The sequence below is a fragment of the Rhinichthys klamathensis genome, unplaced genomic scaffold (genome assembly GCF_029890125.1).
Source record: "Rhinichthys klamathensis goyatoka isolate OS25496 unplaced genomic scaffold, OSU_Roscu_1.1 h1tg000010l_1, whole genome shotgun sequence".
Taxonomy (NCBI): domain Eukaryota; kingdom Metazoa; phylum Chordata; class Actinopteri; order Cypriniformes; family Leuciscidae; genus Rhinichthys; species Rhinichthys klamathensis.
The window spans coordinates 1,124,497-1,144,058 of record NW_026606563.1 but is presented as its reverse complement, the minus strand read 5'-3'; the positions used below and the strand labels follow the sequence as shown (position 1 = coordinate 1,144,058).

The 19,562-nt window shown below is 40.2% G+C and overlaps 1 protein-coding gene across 2 annotated transcripts in view; it reads left to right on the top strand.

Moving 5' to 3' along the window:
• The window catches only part of l1camb (L1 cell adhesion molecule, paralog b), a 95,925-nt gene that overhangs the window by 60,622 nt on the left and 15,741 nt on the right, over positions 1–19,562 (top strand). For both annotated transcript variants that reach the window (XM_056261332.1, XM_056261323.1), the window contains exons 8-18: positions 131–245; positions 3,373–3,557; positions 8,964–9,095; positions 14,288–14,431; positions 14,664–14,775; positions 15,762–15,922; positions 16,478–16,631; positions 17,956–18,083; positions 18,167–18,268; positions 18,576–18,779; positions 19,409–19,479. In XM_056261332.1, coding sequence (XP_056117307.1) covers positions 131–245; positions 3,373–3,557; positions 8,964–9,095; positions 14,288–14,431; positions 14,664–14,775; positions 15,762–15,922; positions 16,478–16,631; positions 17,956–18,083; positions 18,167–18,268; positions 18,576–18,779; positions 19,409–19,479 — 1,508 coding nt within the window. The remainder of the gene's footprint in view (positions 1–130; positions 246–3,372; positions 3,558–8,963; positions 9,096–14,287; positions 14,432–14,663; positions 14,776–15,761; positions 15,923–16,477; positions 16,632–17,955; positions 18,084–18,166; positions 18,269–18,575; positions 18,780–19,408; positions 19,480–19,562) is intronic.

Here is a 19,562-nt window from a genome sequence, read left to right as displayed (position 1 = left end):
ATAAGTGTGGCAAAAACAGACAATAAGACATGAAACGTGTTGAAGTTTCCCTTCCTTTTTGGCGAAGAGAGCCTTTTGAAATGGATAAAACTTAGTTGTGTGATTGAATGGTGTTCTCCTGTTTTCACAGCAAATTCAGTGGTGAAGAGCCGGCCGCCCCAGCTGCTCCAGCCCACAGGACACCACAGCTCTTATCTGGTGCTCAGGGGCCAAACGCTGACTCTAGAGTGTATCCCAGAGGGCCTGTGAGTGTTCAGCCAATCTCTTATCATGCCTGCTGGGTTTAAACAAACCACTGTTCAATTGAAATCTGCTTTACAAGCTGCTGTACTGCACTTCTGATTATTAATACATGCATTAATATAGGAATTCTGACTTTCTTATGTTTTAAGGCTAATTATTAAAATGTTAGCTTTAACAAATAATATAATAACATATTTTAATGTTACGTTTATGAACATGTTTACAGTAGTTTACACATTTAATGTATTTAGGCACTAAATACATTAAAGGTATTTAGTTTATTAAATACCAGGATCACTGGACGGCAAGGACAAGTGTAAGCTGTCATTGATGTTTGCAGTGCATTCAAAAAAATTATAAGTTGGCTTTAATTAACTTTTTTATGTAAACAGATTCCACATAACTGGGTTACGTTAAACAAACATAATGTGTTCATGTAACTTCAACATCATGGAATTAAGTCATTTTAAGCGACCCAATTAAACTCTGAGCGGTGTTAAAGTTAATGAGATAATTAAGTAAACAATTTAGTGATGATTGAGCATTATTGAAGACACCTGATGTTAACAAGCAGAATCACTGAAGGAGAAAACCGGTATTTTAGGTCACCGATGGGCCACTGGTATCTTTCCGCTCGCAGTAGGAGCGCAGTGGGTAGACTGGATCGCTTTACAACAGTTGCAGAGCCGCACTGAGTGCTGGAGATTCGCTGTTGGTCCTTTTGTAATCCAGAGAACTGTAGGTCAGGCAGTGGTCTATCCACAGGATCCTTTGTAGGAAGGAGGTTACAAAGGCAAGAGTCGTGCAGGTCAGGTGTTGAATGTTGGAGCCGAAGTCCTCTGCAGAAGCGGTTAAGCTGCTTGAAGGTCCGTGGGGGTGAAGGTTTACTTGCGAGAGTACAACCTTGGTCATGCTGTTGTTCCTTCCCTCGTCAGGAACTCAGAATGAGAGTGTGTTCGCTTCGGAAAGCTTTTATTCCTTCCAGTTGGGGAGGAAATGACTAATTCCCACTTTCCTACTCTAGTGGTGTGATTGGGTTGTAGCATTCCAAGTGTCCACCCATCCCATCCCACCTTTCCTGTGGAGCTTGTTGCGTTGTCCCAAAATACACAGTTAAATGAAAGTCTTTAGAACATTGGAAATGCTTTATTTCTCTTCCAAACCTTTCTGAAAGCCCCCCTGAAATCAAAATGTACGTTTTTTTAGCTCTAAGTATGAATACGTTAGCCTTAAGATTATGAATAAGCTGGTGTGTTCCAAAACAATGACAAAATTCGCATTTAGGAGATAAGCATTCAAAACTTCCAGTCTCTCACTTCCGCTAAAATTGGTTCACGGATTTTAATGACATCACCACAGACTTCTGCTTCTCATCACGTCTTCTGTCCAATCAAATGCTCTCTAGAATCTAAAGCATCCCACCACCTATGCCATACATACCACCTTGCCAAAGTGACCGTGGCTGTATCTGTACACTCCATAGTACACGCAGACTCAGTGTCAGCTGCTCGTGCTCATCAGTTCTCTCAGCACAACATGTATCAGTTCAATGACCAGTTGGAGTTACTGGAGTAACATATACACCGGGATATTGGTTTATTTCGAGTCGGAGGGACTGTCAGGCACGTCCGAAAGTGAGGAACTTTAGAAATCTGTGGATCAGCGCTGACTCAAGACACAAACAGTTTTGAACAATTCAGTTCGATTTGGTGAACTGGTTCGACCGGTTCAAAAAAAAGTACTGGTTCAAAAGAATTATTCGTACATCTCTACCGTTGACACGTCATGGAGCAATATGGGTTGGAGATGTGTGTTGGGTTGCTCAAACGCTCAAGTTTTATTCCGTCTTACAACTGTACGTTTGTTAAGAATGAAATGGCTTGAATTGTTTCACCTCCAACGTATCAGCGCACGGATTCGCTTTCATGGTGCTGTCAAGTACGACTTGCAGTCTGTGAGGTAAACTGAACGCTATGGCTATTTGAAAAGGCGGAGGAGCCATTCAAGATGTCCCGCCTTAGCTTCCTATTACAGTGGAAATTACGTCAACACATCATTCAAAGCTGCATGTTTCAAGGCACTTCAGTGGGCCTTTAAATTCCTTGAGGCTGTGTTCTGAACTTGTAGAGTTGCAAATAGTGGATAGTGGGTGAGTTTACATTGGCTGTTATTTCAGGTGCGGTTTCCACTGTGTGTGCACAGTTCCCTGGATAAAGAAGGAGATGTCTAGGACATGTTCCTTACAGTTTCCTTCCATTTTTGTGGTTTCAAGCCAATATGTATAAAGATTGTTTTTTTTATTAGGGCCTTTCTTTGTTCCTACTGTGTTCTAGCCAGAACTGGTTTGGTGGTCCTGGGCAGTCCGTGGTCGTTCACACCTTGATCTCAGGAATGGAGGGTTGAGGTGATCAATGGGCAACTGGTGATTAGATTAGCCTGCGATCAACGGGTCCTTGATGTCGCCACCTCTGGCAGTCCGGATTTCCATAGTCCTTTAGTTGTCTCGGAGGGTCCTGTCACATCCTTCTGTCTTCTTGATCACAGTGGGACAAAGGGACTCCTGTTGTTAAGTGGGGACCTCTGGTGCCATCATGTCTGCTGTTCACTACACGTGTTTATCAGTGTCTGAATTTGCTCACTCCTTTTCATTCACTCTGTCAAGTGGACTATAGTGAACTAATGTAGGGAAGGGTGAATGAGGGTATAAGGTGTGATTTGGAACAAAGCCTCTGAGTGTCAACTTTAAGTGCTGTTGATTCAAAGTATATTTTTGTAGGCTATTTTCTCGAAAACGACAAATATTACCCACAATGCATTGTTTTCCACGGTATATTACTGTTTTAATGGAAAGTGATATGTTACTGTTAGAATTTGGCCATTTTTTTACAGCAAGGTTTAACAGTGTTGACTAGTTATTAATCGTTCTTGGGAATTATTTTTAGAAGAATAGAAGTAGATTATTAGTATTAATGGCGCTTTGCAGATCTCAATTCTTCTTACCTTTCCTACCATTGGAAAGGGATCAGTAGGCTCATATCTCTCAGAATATAGGATCATTTAACTTGAACTAGCAAGAAGTCTTTTTATGATCACTTTGAAAACTAATAACTATTGCTTCCTCTGATTAAGACCGACTCCAGAAGTACAGTGGAAAAAGATGGACAGCCCTCTCTCTCCTAGCCATGTGAGGGAGCTGCACTACGGCCGATGGCTTAAGATTGAGAGCGTGTTGGAGACGGATGATGGCGAGTATGTCTGCACTGCCACAAACAGCCTGGGCTCCATCAAGCATCAATACACCGTCACAGTCGAGGGTAAGACACACACTGTCCTTTATACACATGTGATATCTACTTACTATAGTAATAAAAGTACATTACCTAGGTCTATAACCATAACCCTATCAATCATATTTTTTGTACTGTATACTTATCATATTATTTTAATTTAATACACTGGGTTGTTGACGAATAGATTTGCCTTTTACTGCACTTTATTTTTCTAGTTCTTTACCTATAAAGGCGGCTAATGAAGTCAAGTCAAGTCATCTTTATTTATATAGCGCTTTTTACAATACAGATTGTATCAAAGCAGCTTCACAGTGATAGCATGAAAATAAATACAAGAAGTTTGTTTCTAGAATAAAATTGCGTCATCGTCCACCTGAAGTAAGGCAGATCAAAAATATTGTTGAATAATTAAATGTCCCCAACTAAGCAAGCCAAAAGCCAAGGCGACAGTGGCAAGGAACCAAAACTCCATCAGTGACAGAATGGAGAAAAAAATCCTTTGGAGAACCCAGGCTCAGTCGCTCAGTTCTTCTCTGGCCAAAGAGCGAACAGTGTGTGATTATGATTCAGGCAACATTACAGGTCAGAAGTCAGATTGGATCAGAATATTCAGAATATTATACAGTTCCATCTGGTCAGTCATCACGCCGTCATCACGTCATCACGCCGGTATGGAGACGAGTTTGTAGAGGTGTCCATGAGGCCTCCACAGGGCTGATGAGGCTGGCTCTGCAGGGATGCGTTGTGGTCGTGTCCAGGCGCAGGTTCAACAACTGATCTGGATATGGCCCGGATATGGCCCGGATCCGGCTGACTTCAGTAAACCTCGGCATAAATGGAAAGACTGACATTAGCGTAGATGCCATTCTTCTTAAGATGTAACGAGTACATCGGGTGTTTTGGGGAGTGTCCCCAGTTCCGGCTGACCTAATCTATGCAGCCTAATAATCATTTAACTGATTTCAATAATAGACTTTATAAATCCAACAGTGATTCTAACTAACACTTTTTAGTAAACTCTACTTAATGTCTTAACTTAATTGTAAAAATATAGTAACATGTATTCACACACTTTGTTTACTCAGAAACCCCAAGTAAAGATTAATTGATTGGTTTGAGTGTGGTTTTTCTGGCGGGAAAAATCTTAATGGAGTTTTCACTAATTTCCTCCACTTCTGCAGTTATTTTTCTCTGTTTGCATTCACTTATTTCCCAAAGTCATCTTGAATGTTGAATTGTCAATTTTGAGAGAACATAACATAAGCTGACTTCATACACTGATGTTGATTTTTCTAAAATATTTTTAGTCACGATTCGCCATAATGGGAAATCAACATTAATTATTTTAGGAAAATCAACATTAATGTTCCTTTTGGTTGGTCACTTGGAACTTCATTTATATTATTATTATTATTCTCTTCCCATTGATGCAACAAGAAATCAATTATATGATTTCAAAGGCAGAGAAGTAATATATATATATATATATACACACACACACACACACACACACACAAATATATATGTATACATATGTATATATATGTTTGTGTGTATGATTGATGTATAACTATATTTCATGACAATAAATATCTTTAATAAAAACAATAAACACTTATGACCTAAACACCTTGTGAAACTTTTGAGTTAATATAATCCCATATAAAAGTTAAATATAAAAGTGACAAGCTTGTAATTGATCATGCTTGAGTTATTCAGCATGCAAAACGCAACAGTGGTAACAATTAAATTGTATTTAAAGTAAATTATCAAGTACTCTCTACAGTTCTTTTTTAGTGTCTAGAACTCTTGTGTAAGTGAACTATACTAACTAAGCATTTGTCCGTTCAACATACTATTCCTATTTCACTTTACTTGAAGAAAATGTGGAAACCGATTGCACATATTTTTTTAAGTCTCCATATCTTAAAATGGCAGATTAAAACCATGTTGAGAATAATAGTAATAATAATAATAATAATTCATTACATTTATATAGCGCTTTTCTAGGCACTCAAAGCGCTTCACATGGAAGGGGGAATCTCCTCAACCACCACCAATGTGCAGCATCCACTTGGATGATGCGACGGCAGCCATAGTGCGCCAGAACGCCCACCACACACCAGCTTACTGGTGGAGAGGAGACAGAGTGATGAAGCCAATCAGTGTATATTTATGAGGATGATTAGGAGGCCATGATGGACAGAGGCCACTGGGCAAATTTGGCCAGGATGCCGGGGTTACACCCCTACTCTTTCGAAAGACATCCTGGGATTTTTAATGACCACAGAGAGTCAGGACTCGGTTTAACGTCTCATCCGAAGGACGGTGCTCTTTGACAGTATAGTGTCCCCGTCACTATACTGGGGCATTAGGACCCACACAGACCACAGGGAGAGCGCCCCCTGCTGGCCTCACTAACACCTCTTCCAGCAGCAACCTGGTTTTCTCAGAAGGTCTCCCATCCAGGTACTAACCAGCCTCAGCCCTGCTTAGCTTCAGTGGGCAACCAGTCTTGGGCTACAGGGTGATATGGCTGCTGGCTAGTAGTATTTAAGATGTTTGCAGAACACATTATAACACTGTTAGTTAAATGAAATTACTCAAGTAATCTTACTATTAAATCTTAAGTAAGATTAGTAAATATTATTTAGTATGTTAACTAGAATTGACATTAAACTAACTTGATATTTATACTTAATTTACTTGGGAAGAGTTAGCTTTCTTTACTTTTAGCCGATTATTAACTTAATTTCAGTTTTCCCTTTAAGTTTGCTTTGCAAAAATAAGGCAATCGGTTTCCAAACTTTTTTTAAGTAAATTGTACTTGTTAGAATTTACAGTGTAGAAATGTATAATGTTCTATGTGAATGTCAGATAAAAGAGATGTGTTTTTAGTCTAGATTTAAACTGACAGAGTGTGTCTGCTTCCAGGACAATAGTAGGAAGACTGTTCCAAAGTTTTGGTGCTAGAGAGGAAAAGGATCTACCGCCTGCAGTCGATTTAGATATTCTAGGTATTATCAACTGGCCGGAGTTTCGAGATCGCAATAGACGTGAAGGACTATAATGCGTTAAGAGCTCGCTCAAGTACTGCGGAGCTAAACCATTTAGTGCTTTGTAAGTAGACAGCAATATTTTAAAATTGATACACTGTTTAATAGGCAGCCAATGCAGTGTTGACAGAACCGGGCTAATATGGTCATATTTCCTGGTTCTGGTCAGAACTCGAGCTGCTGCGTTTTGGACTAGCTGTAGTTTGTTTATTTAGCGTGCAGGGCAACCACCCAGTAGAGCATTACAATAATCTAGCCTTGATGTCATGAACGCATGAACTAACTGTTCCGCATTTGTCATTGAAAGCATATGTCGTAATTTAGATATATTTTTAAGATGGAATAATGCGGTTTTACATATGCTGGAAATGTGACTTTCAAATGAAAGATTGGAATCAAAGAGCACACCCAGGTTCCTAACCGACGACGAAGACTTGACAGAGCAGAATTTTTATATCAACTATGCATTCCGTTAATTTTGTGAATTGGTGCGTTTTGTCGGGCGCGGAGAAATATAGAGCTGAGTATCATCGGCATAACAGTGAAAACTAATGCCATGCTTCCTAATGATATCTTCCAAGGGTAGCATGTACAGAGTGAACAGCAACAGTCCTAGTACTGAGCCTTGTGGTACTCCATACTGAACTTGTGATCGAAAAGACATATCTTCGTTTACTGCTACAAACTGATAACGGTCAGATAAGTATGATTTAAACGATGCTAATGCAATTCCACTAATGCCAACATAATTTTCGAGTCTATTTAAAAGAATGTTGTGGTCAATGGTATCAAATGCAGCACTAAGATCGAGTAACAGTAATAGAGAGATACACACACACACACACACTCCAGATCTGATGAAGGAACTGCGCCTGAACACGACGACAACGCAGTCCTGAAGTGTCAACTAGGCCTCTTTCCCTTTACCTCTGTACAGATAAAACGCTGTCGGGATAATTCCGATTCACGTTGCTCCACGGAAGCGATTAATAATTCTGTATTATCATTTTTTTTAGGCCAAAAAAATATTTTGTTGAGGGTTGGTTTGTATAGAAGGCCTACATGCCTGCGCACATATCTTTAAACACACATACCTATAGACTAAACACGTGATGTGCATGTGCACGGCGTCTGCGTTTTCGCGGTTTTGCATTTTTGAGGTTTGCGCAGAGATAACCTTTTTTTATTTTTTTATTCTAGGCTTGCACCTTGGAATCTATTTCAGGCTTTGAAACTATCTATATTGTTAAAAGCTCTATATAAATGAAGGTGACTTGACTTTCATTTAGTAAATTTGACTCTATGATTTTTACAGTACATTACTGTTTTTTTATTTAACGGTAAATTACTGGCAACAGTGTCAAATTGGCCAGTATATTACTGTTTTTCTAAAGTCTGTTTGGGGTAAACAGTGCCGCAGTGAGTTAATTAAGTGAATATGTAAGTGATCATTGAGCATTTATTGATGAACACCTGCTGTTAACAAGCAGTATCACTGATGGAAAGAGAAAAAACAAGAACAAAAAAGAGACGTACAGAAACACAAGAACTACAGCTGACTTCCAGCCATTACACATTACACTTATTACTAGCCAGTATGTAGTACACCTGATCAACTTCCTCTTGGCTTTTTCTTGCCCTAACAAATGCACTTTACAAAAATACAGTTACAACAACCAGCGAAAATTTAATGTTATAAAGTTAAGGGTCAAGAGTCTAACAAAAGCAAACACTGATCACCATAAGAGTGACAACAAACTTTATTATTTTGAATAAAATATCAAAACCTCTGTTAATTCTCAACAAGAACTTCTGTAGATGAATGAAAGATACTGGCTTTAAAACTGGTTTGACACTCAATGTGGCTGGAATTCAGTTATAGTTCTTGTGTTTCTGCTTATCTCTTCTCCTTTTTCTGTTCTTGTATCTTGTGAAAACAAATATTACCCACAATGCATTGTTTTCTACAGTATATTACTGTTTTAATGGAAAATCATATGTCAAGTTAAGTCACCTTTATTTATATAGCGCTTTTTACAATACAGATTGTATCAAAGCAGCTTCACAGTGATAACATGAAAATAATACAACAAAGTTTGTTTCTAAAAGAAAATTGCGTCAACGTCCACCTTAAGTAAGGCAGATCAATAATATTATTGAATATTAAATGCCCCCAACTAAGCAAGCCAAAAGCCAAGGCAACAATATGTTACTGTCAAGGTTTTACTGTGCACCAAAAAAGTGAATGAAATGAAAATAACAGAACAGAATGAAGTCTTACTTATTTTAGAACCCTAGACTGACTAACAAAATCAAAGAGATCACTGACACCCTGGTTTTGAAAGTATTACAGTTTGATTTTGATTGTTTGCAGCTGCTCCTTACTGGACCAAGTCGCCTGATGACCAGCTGTACGCCCCAGGAGAGACTGTGAGACTGCAGTGTCAGGCTGATGGGATACCAACCCCAAACATAACATGGAGTATCAATGGAGTTCCTATCACAGGTACACAACGGGCCACAGCTTCATTTCATCTCTTCATCTACACTGTTAGACCTTACCAGGCTTTTTTTCCAGTAAAACACTGGCAACACATGCAAAAACCGACTGTCATTTAAATGTATGAGCTAAAATTTATAATGCACTAATAATGTGAGCAAAGTATTACTGTGAACTTATTTAATTTGAGACCACTAAAAAATATTGTAAATAAAGACCATTGGACCAGCAACTACACAGTCACCGCCTGTTAAATAAAGCAACATGCAGTATATCATCAATGTTTATAGATCTTCTCCTGGACTGAAGCACAGGCTCTATTCTTCAGCACAATGGTGACCCCCCCATTTTACAGTAAACTACTGGCAAAACTATTGCCAGTATATATCTGTTTTATTATGTACAGTTTATTACTGTTAAAATACATTCAGTTAGCATGTCTTTTTATCTTACACTGTTAATGAACCCTTTCAACCCCACAGGAAAATCCACACTACAAAGAGTAAAAGTAACATTGATGCAGTGTTCCAGTGAGATAATTGTGTATTGCATTAGTGATGAACACCTGCTGTTAACAAGCAGAATCACTGAAGTAAAGAGGAACACTAGAACAGAAAATAGAGAAACACAAGAACTACAACTGACGTCCAGCCATTACACATTATTACACTTATTATTAACCAGTATGACTTTATTTCTGTCATACAGTTGGTATTCAACCAGAATAATACTGTGGCGGCAATAAAATTGTGGATGTGTAATTTGCTGCCTTTTACCGCTAAATGGCACTATTCACAGAGTTTGAAAAGTGTCCGTTTATTCTCTCTATTATGTAATCTGCCTCTGTGCTGCGGCTCATTGAGAGCTGGTAGCAGATAAATTCAAGTGAATTGTTGTAGTTAAACGAATGCATAATCACAATACTGAAATTACAGTACAAATTTAAAACTGAAACAAATGTAGGCTTCTCTTATTGCATCAAATTTAAGCAAAGTAGGCTAAACGTTAATATTGTGTGCCCAGTTTTTCTATAATTTAGAAAAGCTATGCATGTCAATAGGTTACTTTGTGTTATTTTTAATTTGTTAGGAGGCCTAGATGTATTAACTGAAACATAACAGTGAAATAAATTAAAATAAATGATCGTAAAATTAAAACATTGTCAGGACTTGCTAACCGATGTTAGTCGGCAGAATTTGTTTTAGCATTCTTTATTAAGAATTAAATAGGCTTACAGTAGATTGTTATGATTAGCATAATTTTCTTTAATAAATAATGAAAACATTTCAACATAAAACATTGCAATATAAAAATGTAACCTCAATGAGGCTTTGCATGAGAGTAAGACGTTAAGCTCATGCTCATAAGACAGCGTTCAGACTATAGCTGTGTGGTCAACGCTACAACACGAGCCTCGCTCTACAATTTTGTCTCTACACAGCAAAATCCCCTGAGTTAAATTAATCGTGGCGGGAAGTCAGTTGTAGTTCTTGTGTTTCTCTTTTTCTGTTCTTGTTGTTTCTCTTTCCTTCAGTGATTCTGCTTCTTGACACCAGGTGTTCATCATTAATGCCCAATCATCACTTAATTAATCACTTAAGTATCTCATCGACTTTAACTCTGATTCAGAGTTATTTTAACTCTCTGTAGAGAGGGACCACATTTTCTCTGAGAAGAGTTAATTTAAATTTCCTGTGTGGCGAATTGGGATCGTGCCTGAGAGCGCCTCAGTTCTCCCTCGACACAGACCGTTCCTACGATTTGCATTCGAGGGACGGGTATACCAGTACAAGGTCCTCCCTTTCGGCCTGTCCTTGTCGTCCCGCATCTTTACGAAGGTCGCGGAGGCCGCCCTTCTACTTGTCTATGTAGACTGCACAAATCGTTTCAGGACCTCAGATCTGCTCTTTGTCTGTTATGGATGCCAGTAGAAGGGAAAGGCTGTCTTTAAAGCACAGAGGGAAACGTGCTGGGGTTCGGAATAGACTAAGGACTAGAGCGCATAGTGCACCTTTGCCCAGTATCCTACTCGCCCACGTCCAGTCGCTTGAGAACAAAATGGATGATCTTAGGGCCAGGATAAGATTCCAGCGGGATATTAGGGACTGCAACATCCTCTGCTTGACCGAAACATGGCTGACCCCGGCGGTACCGGACGCAGCTGTAACACCGTCCGATAACTTCTCAGTTTTTCGGATGGACAGGACAGTATGTTTCATGATTAAAAGCAAATGGTGTGACCCAAGAAACATCATCGCTCTGTCGCATTCCTGCTCACCTCATCTGGAGCATTTAACGATCAAGTGCCGCCCTTTCTATCTGCCTCGGGAGTTCACGTCGGTCATTACAACGGCCATTTATATCCCACCTCAGGCGGACACGGATACGGCCCTGTCTAAGCTCCATGATGTGCTCAGTGTGTGTTTAAACAGCCATCATTGTGACTGGAGATTTTAATAAGGCAAAACTCAGACAGGTAATGCCAAACTTTTACCAACATATCTCCTGTCCAACCAGAGGGAAGAACACACTGGATCACTGCTATTTTCAATTCAGCAATGGTTATAAAGCTAACTTGCTACCGGCTTTTGGGAAGTCTGATCATGCCGCTATCCTGATCATGCCGCTAGACTGATTGGCTTCATCACTGTCTCCTCTTCACCAGTAAGCTGGTGTGTGGTGGGCGTTCTGGCGCAATATGGCTGCCGTCGCATCATCCAGGTGGAGCTGCACACTGGTGGTGGTTGAGGAGATTCCCCCTTCAATGTAAAGTGCTTTGAGTGCCGAGAAAAGCGCTATATAAATGTAACGAATTATTATTAATTATTATCCTTCTCATACCGGAATATAAACAAATGCGCGTGCGGGTAGCTCCAGAGAGGCAGGTTGTGAAACATTGGTCTGCCCAATCAGAACCCATGCTACAGGATGCGCTCGATGACGTGGACTGGGAAATGTTCAGGGCTAGGTCTGGTGACGTCAATGAGTTTGCGGATGCAGCTATCAGCTTTGTTGGCACTCTGGTTGAGGAAGTAACACATACCATCACAATAAAAACTTTCTCTAACCAGAAACCATGGGTTGATAAGACGATCAGAGCAGCAGTGAATGCGCGCACAGCTGCGTACAATGCGGGACTTGTGTTGGGAGATATGAACGATTACAAAGCGGCATGCTATGCTCTCCGACGCGCAGTGCGAACCGCAAAACAAAAGTACAGAGAGCGAGTGGAGTCTCATTTCCGACTTAATAACTCCCGACGCATGTGGCAGGGACTGAGGACTATTAGTGCATTCGGAGGGGGACCCACCGCTGCGGTAAGTGCAGACTGTTCTCTGGCTGATGAGCTGAACATCTTTTATGCGCGCTTTGAGACAAACTGCACTAGTACTACTTTTAGTTTGCCAGTGTGCAACACTGGGGAAATAAACAGTTGCGTCGGGAACGAGCGTATGATCACGGTATCGAAAGACGAAGTTCGTAGAGCTCTGAAGGGGGTTGAGGGTCGAGGGTTGAGATCATGCGCTGATCAGTTGGCGGCCTTGTTTACATCTATCTTTATCTGAGTCTCTCGCTCAGTCAGTGGTACCCACTTGTTTTAAGAAATCTGTAATTGTCCCTGTGCCAAAAAATAATAAGCCCTCTTGCCTAAATGACTATCGACCAGTAGCACTTACGTGACAAGTTATAAAGGTTTTTGAGAGGCTTATCAAGAACATAATGTGCTCCTCCATCCCAAACAACATCGATCCACTCCAGTTTGCCTATCGTCCCAATAAGTGTACTGGGGATGCTGTCTCTCATATTTTACATGCCACTCTCACCCACACTGACAGTAACAAAGGGAATTATATGAGACTTTTATTTATAGATTATAGCTCAGCTTTTAATACTATAGTTCCCCTCAGATTGGTCTCCAAGCTCAGGGGCCTTGGTATGAATGCCCAGCTCTGTGATTGGGTTCTGAACTTTCTCTCGTGCAGAACACAAGTAGTGAGAGTGGGTCAGACCATTTCTAACAGCATTACCCTGAGTACAGGAGCACCACAAGGATGCGTTTTGAGTCCCCTGCTCTACTCCCTACACGTATGACTGTGTGTCCTCTCATAGCTCCACTTATATTGTTAAATTTGCAGATGATACAGTTGTGATGGGTTTCATTGCTGATAACAACATATTTGGATGTGGTGGAGAAATTAACAACATGGTGTCAGTTATACAATCTCTCTCTGAACGTTATTAAAACCAAGGAGATGGATGTGGATTTCAGGAAAAGGCCGCAGCGGCACTATACCACCCTCAACATCGGTAGGACACCAGTAGAGAGAATGAGCAGTTTCAAATACCTTGGAGTGCATATATCAGAGGATTTGACCTGGACTCATCATACTCAAGCCCAAGTAAAGACAGCTAGAACAAGGCTATTCCATCTGCGGTTGCTGAGGAAATTTGGGGTTTCACCTGCAATTTTAAAAACTTTCTATACTGGGGCAATAGAAAGTACATTGACTTATTGCATCTCATCATGGTTTGGAAACTGCTCAGCACAGGATTGTAAAGCCTTAAAGAGAGTGGTGCGCGCAGCAGAGCGTATAACTAGGAATGCTCTTCCATCTATGCAGGATATTTACATCCGACGGAGTGGAGTCAGGGCTGTTAAGATATACAAGGACTCCACTCACCCTGGAAATTCATTGTTTAAATTGCTGCAATCAGGTAGACGCTTTCGTAGTCTGATGGCTAAAACGGAGAGGCTCAGGAGGAGCTTCTTTCCTCAGGCCGTCAGACTACTCAACTCGGACATAAAAAACATTGCACTTTAAGGACTCTGATGACGATGTTTAACACATGGTACTGCACTTATGCACTTTACTAGTTAGTTTTAATACTATTTTAAAATTTTTGCATCTTTTAAATAATATTTAGGGTATGTTTTTATTACACAGTCTATAGGAATACCAGACTTACATTTCACTGCTCGTTGTATTAACTATAACTGGTATGTGACAAATAAACTTTGAACTTGAACTTGAACAGAGGTTGTCCCACTCGATAGTGGATGCCATCGACTTGGAGTTCCAGTCCCTGCCCCTTTAATCGTGAATGCGAAAGATATTATATAAACAATCTTGCCATATTTTCAGACAATGTTTCTCCTTGTAGACCAAAAGGCTTCTGTTGTTCTCTGTGTGTTGTAGAGACGGATTTGGACCCCAGACGGCATGTGAGTTCTGGGACTCTGACCCTGAATAAACTTCAGTACAGCGATACAGCAATCTATCAGTGCATGGCCACCAATAAACACGGCAATATCCTGGTCAACACACACATCCATGTTGTTGGTGAGTGTTATTAGTGTAAACTTTGATCAAATGCAGTTTGATTATTAGTGTATCTTCACACAATGCGGTAGAAAGAAGGGGAATGTTGTCACTCCAGAAAGGGTTCAAACGATGTAATGTGTGCTTAAAAAGGAGTCGAACATCATTTTGTACCTCATTCATGCCAACAACATACTGATTGTTTTTCGTGAGATATTTCTGTAACGGTTGTCCCTGGCCTTGTGTCGGTCAGAGCTGCCTCCTCAGATCCTGACGGCGGATGGGCTCGTGTACATTGCCTCAGCAGGGAAAACCGCCCTGCTGGAGTGCCGAACCTTCGGTTCCCCGCTACCCAAAGTGGACTGGTGAGCATGTGTTGTATATTTTCCCAACACACTTAGCAATGATGCATATAATCTTCTATGTAGTTTTCCCTGCCTGTGTTTAAAAAAAAAGTTGCCAGGCACCGCCAGCTTTTTTGATCATTTTCACAAACATATCATAGGCCTCAGAATATTTTTTTTTTTTTTTTTCATCTGAACATGCAATATATCAAAAGAAAGAACAGACCCTCTGTTTAGAAAAAAAACTGTTTTATTCTAGCTTCATGCATTCTTTATTATCAACACTTGAATGTGTGTAAGTTTCACATAAAAACTAAATTTTGAACAAAAAGCTGAGAAAATCACGTTTTTGTCAAAAACTACATCCAGATGGGATTCAGACCGATGATCAAAAAATTGATGGAGTAAATCGAGTCCATCGACAACACCCCTAATGCTTGAACAGTCCTATAGCTCGTCCTGGGTCAACATTTCATTCAATAACATTAGGCAGTATTGATTAATATGCTGTTTAACTTTTTTTGATTCATATGATTACATATGAGATCGCTTGTTTCTGCATCTTCTTCTCCTGTGTTTTGATCAGGAGATTTAGAACTCTTTCAGAAGATGTGTCATAGCGCCCCCTACCGTATAACAGTGAAAACACGGAAAGCCGGAAAATTCCGTCAATGGCGGGGAAGTGATTTCTCACAAATGAAAGAAATTTTCGTCAATGGCGAGGGAAGAATTAAATAAATTATGATTCTAAATCCATGCTGAGCAGAACTCTATGCAAGAGTTTTACAATATTAATTATACAATGTTTCCTTTATATTTGTATCATTAAAAAAATCATTTTTACATCTGGAGAAACTTACAACTAAGACAAGGGGAGCAGCAAAATTTGAGAAAGATGAATGCCCTAATAATAAAGCGGTATGAATGGGTTTTTGAGGTTTGTCTGCCAGATGCTCGGAAGTGATGTTGTCTTGTGTGTTTAATCCAGTGCGACTTAATGTTTGCAGGGAGATTGTAGACACTGGTCCAGCTCTTGCTAATCCCAAAATGTCTCAGATGACCAATGGAAGTCTTCAGATCAGTAGCGTGAGCAAAGAGGACAGCAAAACGTACAAATGCTCAGTGAAAGACAGCAACAGGAGCATCATTGCTGAGCTGAATGTCTTGAGTAAGTGTTTAAATCCATTATAAAATCATCATATACATACCATATCAATATACACAGATTTTGTGGCTCAGATACGGTCCAGTTCTGGTTTATTTCTTTGCTCTTGGCTGACATGTGGCGTTGCTATGGCCTGCTTGTGGCCCAGATCTGGCAAACAGGAGTGAGCCACCCAAGGGCCGTCATTCCACGCTGTGTGTGGACCAGATCATCTTTCCACATGTGCCAGATGTGGGCCGGATCTGGGCCGTCACAATGTTGCTCTACTGTTGTAGATGATGCCTTTTTCTAAATTACTGGCAATAGTTTGTGCAGTAATTTAGAGTCGGTTCATGTTAAAGTAATAGGTTACGGCAACAAAAGCAAATAACAATAGATTTGAAATGCATGGAGATGGTTCCACGGGGAGGGAAGTAGTCCTTAAGAAACCTGCTGCAATCTCACAAACATACATTTCTCACCACATGATCCATCCCTGACCCACATTTCATCTCTTATCTGGTATTGTGTCACATTATGGAAGTAAAATGAGTCATGAATGTCTTTTCATGTCTCCAGACAGAACTAAGATTGTAGACCCTCCCCAGGATATCCGTGTTGTACGTGGAAATGATGCTGTTTTGCAGTGCAAATATACAGTGGACCACAAGTTTAAAGATCCCACAGTTCAGTGGAAGAAGGACGGACACAAGATCACCACATCTTATGATAAGTAAACACAAAATTTGAGCTTTTTTCTATCTAAAATCTGCCAACCTTGTCAATTGTTAACGAGTTCGTTTGCCCATAAAATCTTTAAGATATTAGGTTAAACTTATTTGGCTTGCTGTCCGCTGGAGAGGGGCTCGATGAAGCAGCTTCAACTCGAGCTCTGATATACCCCCCAGTGGCTAAATGTAGGACCTGTTAATTAAAGGGCAAGGTACCTAAGATGAAGGTGGAGTTTGGGGAGGTGGAGGGATACTGGAACAGCTGATACTAGGGAGAGGTAAGCGGCTGCTTATATACTCTGTTTGTTGATTGAAAGATTGGATGGGCTCGCTCCTCCCTAACTTACGTTTAGGAACTTCATATAGTGCACATTTTCTGTTGATTCTGTTCTTTTTTTCTTTTCTTTTTTGAGTAAAATATTGTGTAAAAGACATTTAAATGTAGTCATTATTATTTGCATTAATTTAATGGCACAATATGTAAGATCTTTGAATAAAAATAACATTTATAGACAAAAAACTAATCATTGTTATATAGCTAATACTGTTAATCTTATTATTTGAATTGCTTATTTCCTTTATTTACCGCAAGGTCCATGTTTTTACCATGCCTTAGAGAAAAGCACTATTTTGTCAAGTGGCTATACATAACATATTCAGATCCAGCTTTATTTTTAGTAACAGTAATGCAGCATTTTCTCCAACATAAAATGTTTTAAAATGAATTGCATGCCATTCAGCAACACAAGCCATCCAATCTCAGCGTCATCAAGCTACACCTTTAGGACTTAAAGAATATACACAGCATATACACAGTATCTAATGTCTTGCCATTTTATCGCACATTGGCCACTAAGTGATCAAAACAATCCCATGAATATCTAAACGTTGCACATAGCAATAACTTCAATGCAGTGTTGGTAAAACCAGATTGTCATATGTGAAGGTCACAACGTAATTTCCGGAGGAGTTAACCCATCAAATCTTTCAATGAACTGCGGGAGCACATAAGCAGCCGTTCACTTGCTCTGGCATCAGCTGTTCTGGCGTCCCTCCTCAACGCCACCAACATAATGTAGGCATCTTGCTACCATACTCATCACCCAGGCATTAGTAGTCCCACTGGGTTTATCTCAGCTTGAGTTGAAGCTGCTTCCTCGAGCCCCTCCACTGCGGACAGCAAGACAAATACGCGTAACCTATTTAGCTTAAAGATTATATGGGCAAAGGAACTCGTGAAGTTGTATGCATTGCATTGTGTGGATGAATTCCATATTTCGGTGGCTTTGCTGGTGTTAAATGTTTGCGTTTTCCACATGGCTGCAGGTACACTGTAGACCGAGATGGCCGTCTGAAGGTGACGGATGTTCAGATGAAGGACACAGGAATCTACAGCTGTGAGATCAGCACTAAACTGGACTCAGACAGCGCCACGGGCTCCATCACCGTACAGGGTGAGTCTGGCTCTTCCAGTTAGACATGCAGTTTTACATTTCATCGCTTCTGAAGCGCATTCATGTGTTTGACGCTCCCTCAGATAAACCTGCTTCTCCTCACTCGCTGGAGTTGTCTGAAAAGATGGACCGTAGTGTCACCCTCTCCTGGATGCCAGGCGCTGAAAACAACAGTCCCGTATCTGGTAATTATTATCAAATCATTGACTATTTCATAATAGCCTAATAAAATCATCACCATCACCAGAAATAAAGTGTAACTGAAAGTTCTAAGGCTTTTCCTTTTTTTCCCATGTTTGTTGGAAGGTATGGCTTTAATATGAAATCTGAACCTCTTATACATCCACTGAGAAAAAAACAACATCCAGACTCTAGACAGCAGACATTCATTGTTCGATTTGTGAATTTAGTGAAAGATCTGATTCAAACATGTTTGGTTCATGCTTCAGCTTCATTCTGATCATCTGGCCTTTCGTCTCTGTTGTCCACCAGAGTTTGTTCTAGAGATGAAAGAGGAGCAGGATCCAGCAGGATCGTCCCGGTGGGAGAAGTTTGAGACCGTCCCTCACGACATCCAACACCTGGAGGTCCATCTGCAGCCGTACAGCACATACCACTTCCGGATCAGCGCTGTGAATGCCATCGGACGCAGCGAGCCCAGTCCTCCCTCAGACTCGTACAGCACCCCGGCTGCCCGTAAGACACTCGGAGCTCTGAAACATGCAATGAAACGCATGGAAAATGCAATGGAACTTACAACCCAATCTAATTTACAAAGTGGTGATTTTGAATGAATTTCGTATGAGACATGACCTCACCCCTAAACTAAACCGCCCATGGTTTCGCCAATAGGGTGTAAGCACACGTCCAGATTGTACGCATAAGCCACCAATTCACCAAAACCTAAAACAGTCATGAATTGCCATGAGAACATTTTGGAGCAAAAATTGTGTTACTTCACAGTGCATTAACTAATATTAACACGATTTTAATAAAGTATTAGTAAATGTTGAAATTAACATTAGCAAAGATTAATAAATGCTGTATAAGTGCAGTTCATTATTAGTTCATGCTAACTAATGTAGTTATCTAATGTTAACTAATGAACCTTATTGTAAATTGTTACCATTATTTTTTTAAGGCACTGTTCTTTCTTTTGATAAATTGCATATTCAGATATTCATACAACAAAATATTCTGGGGGCCATTAACATTTTTGTGAAAATGATCAAAATTCTGGCGGTGGCTGGCAACTTTTTAAAAAAAACGCTGGCGGGGAAAGAGTTAAGAAAGCTTTATGGATTAACAATCTCTCTTGTGCACAGAACCTGAAATGAACCCAGAAAATGTGACGACTGTGTCTTCTGATCCAAACTGTATGGTCATCACATGGAAGGTGATTAACAATCTTGTACTGGAGAAACGTCTTCTCCAAAAGAGAGAGCCATATTGCACATGACAGAGCATCATGTTTAATCT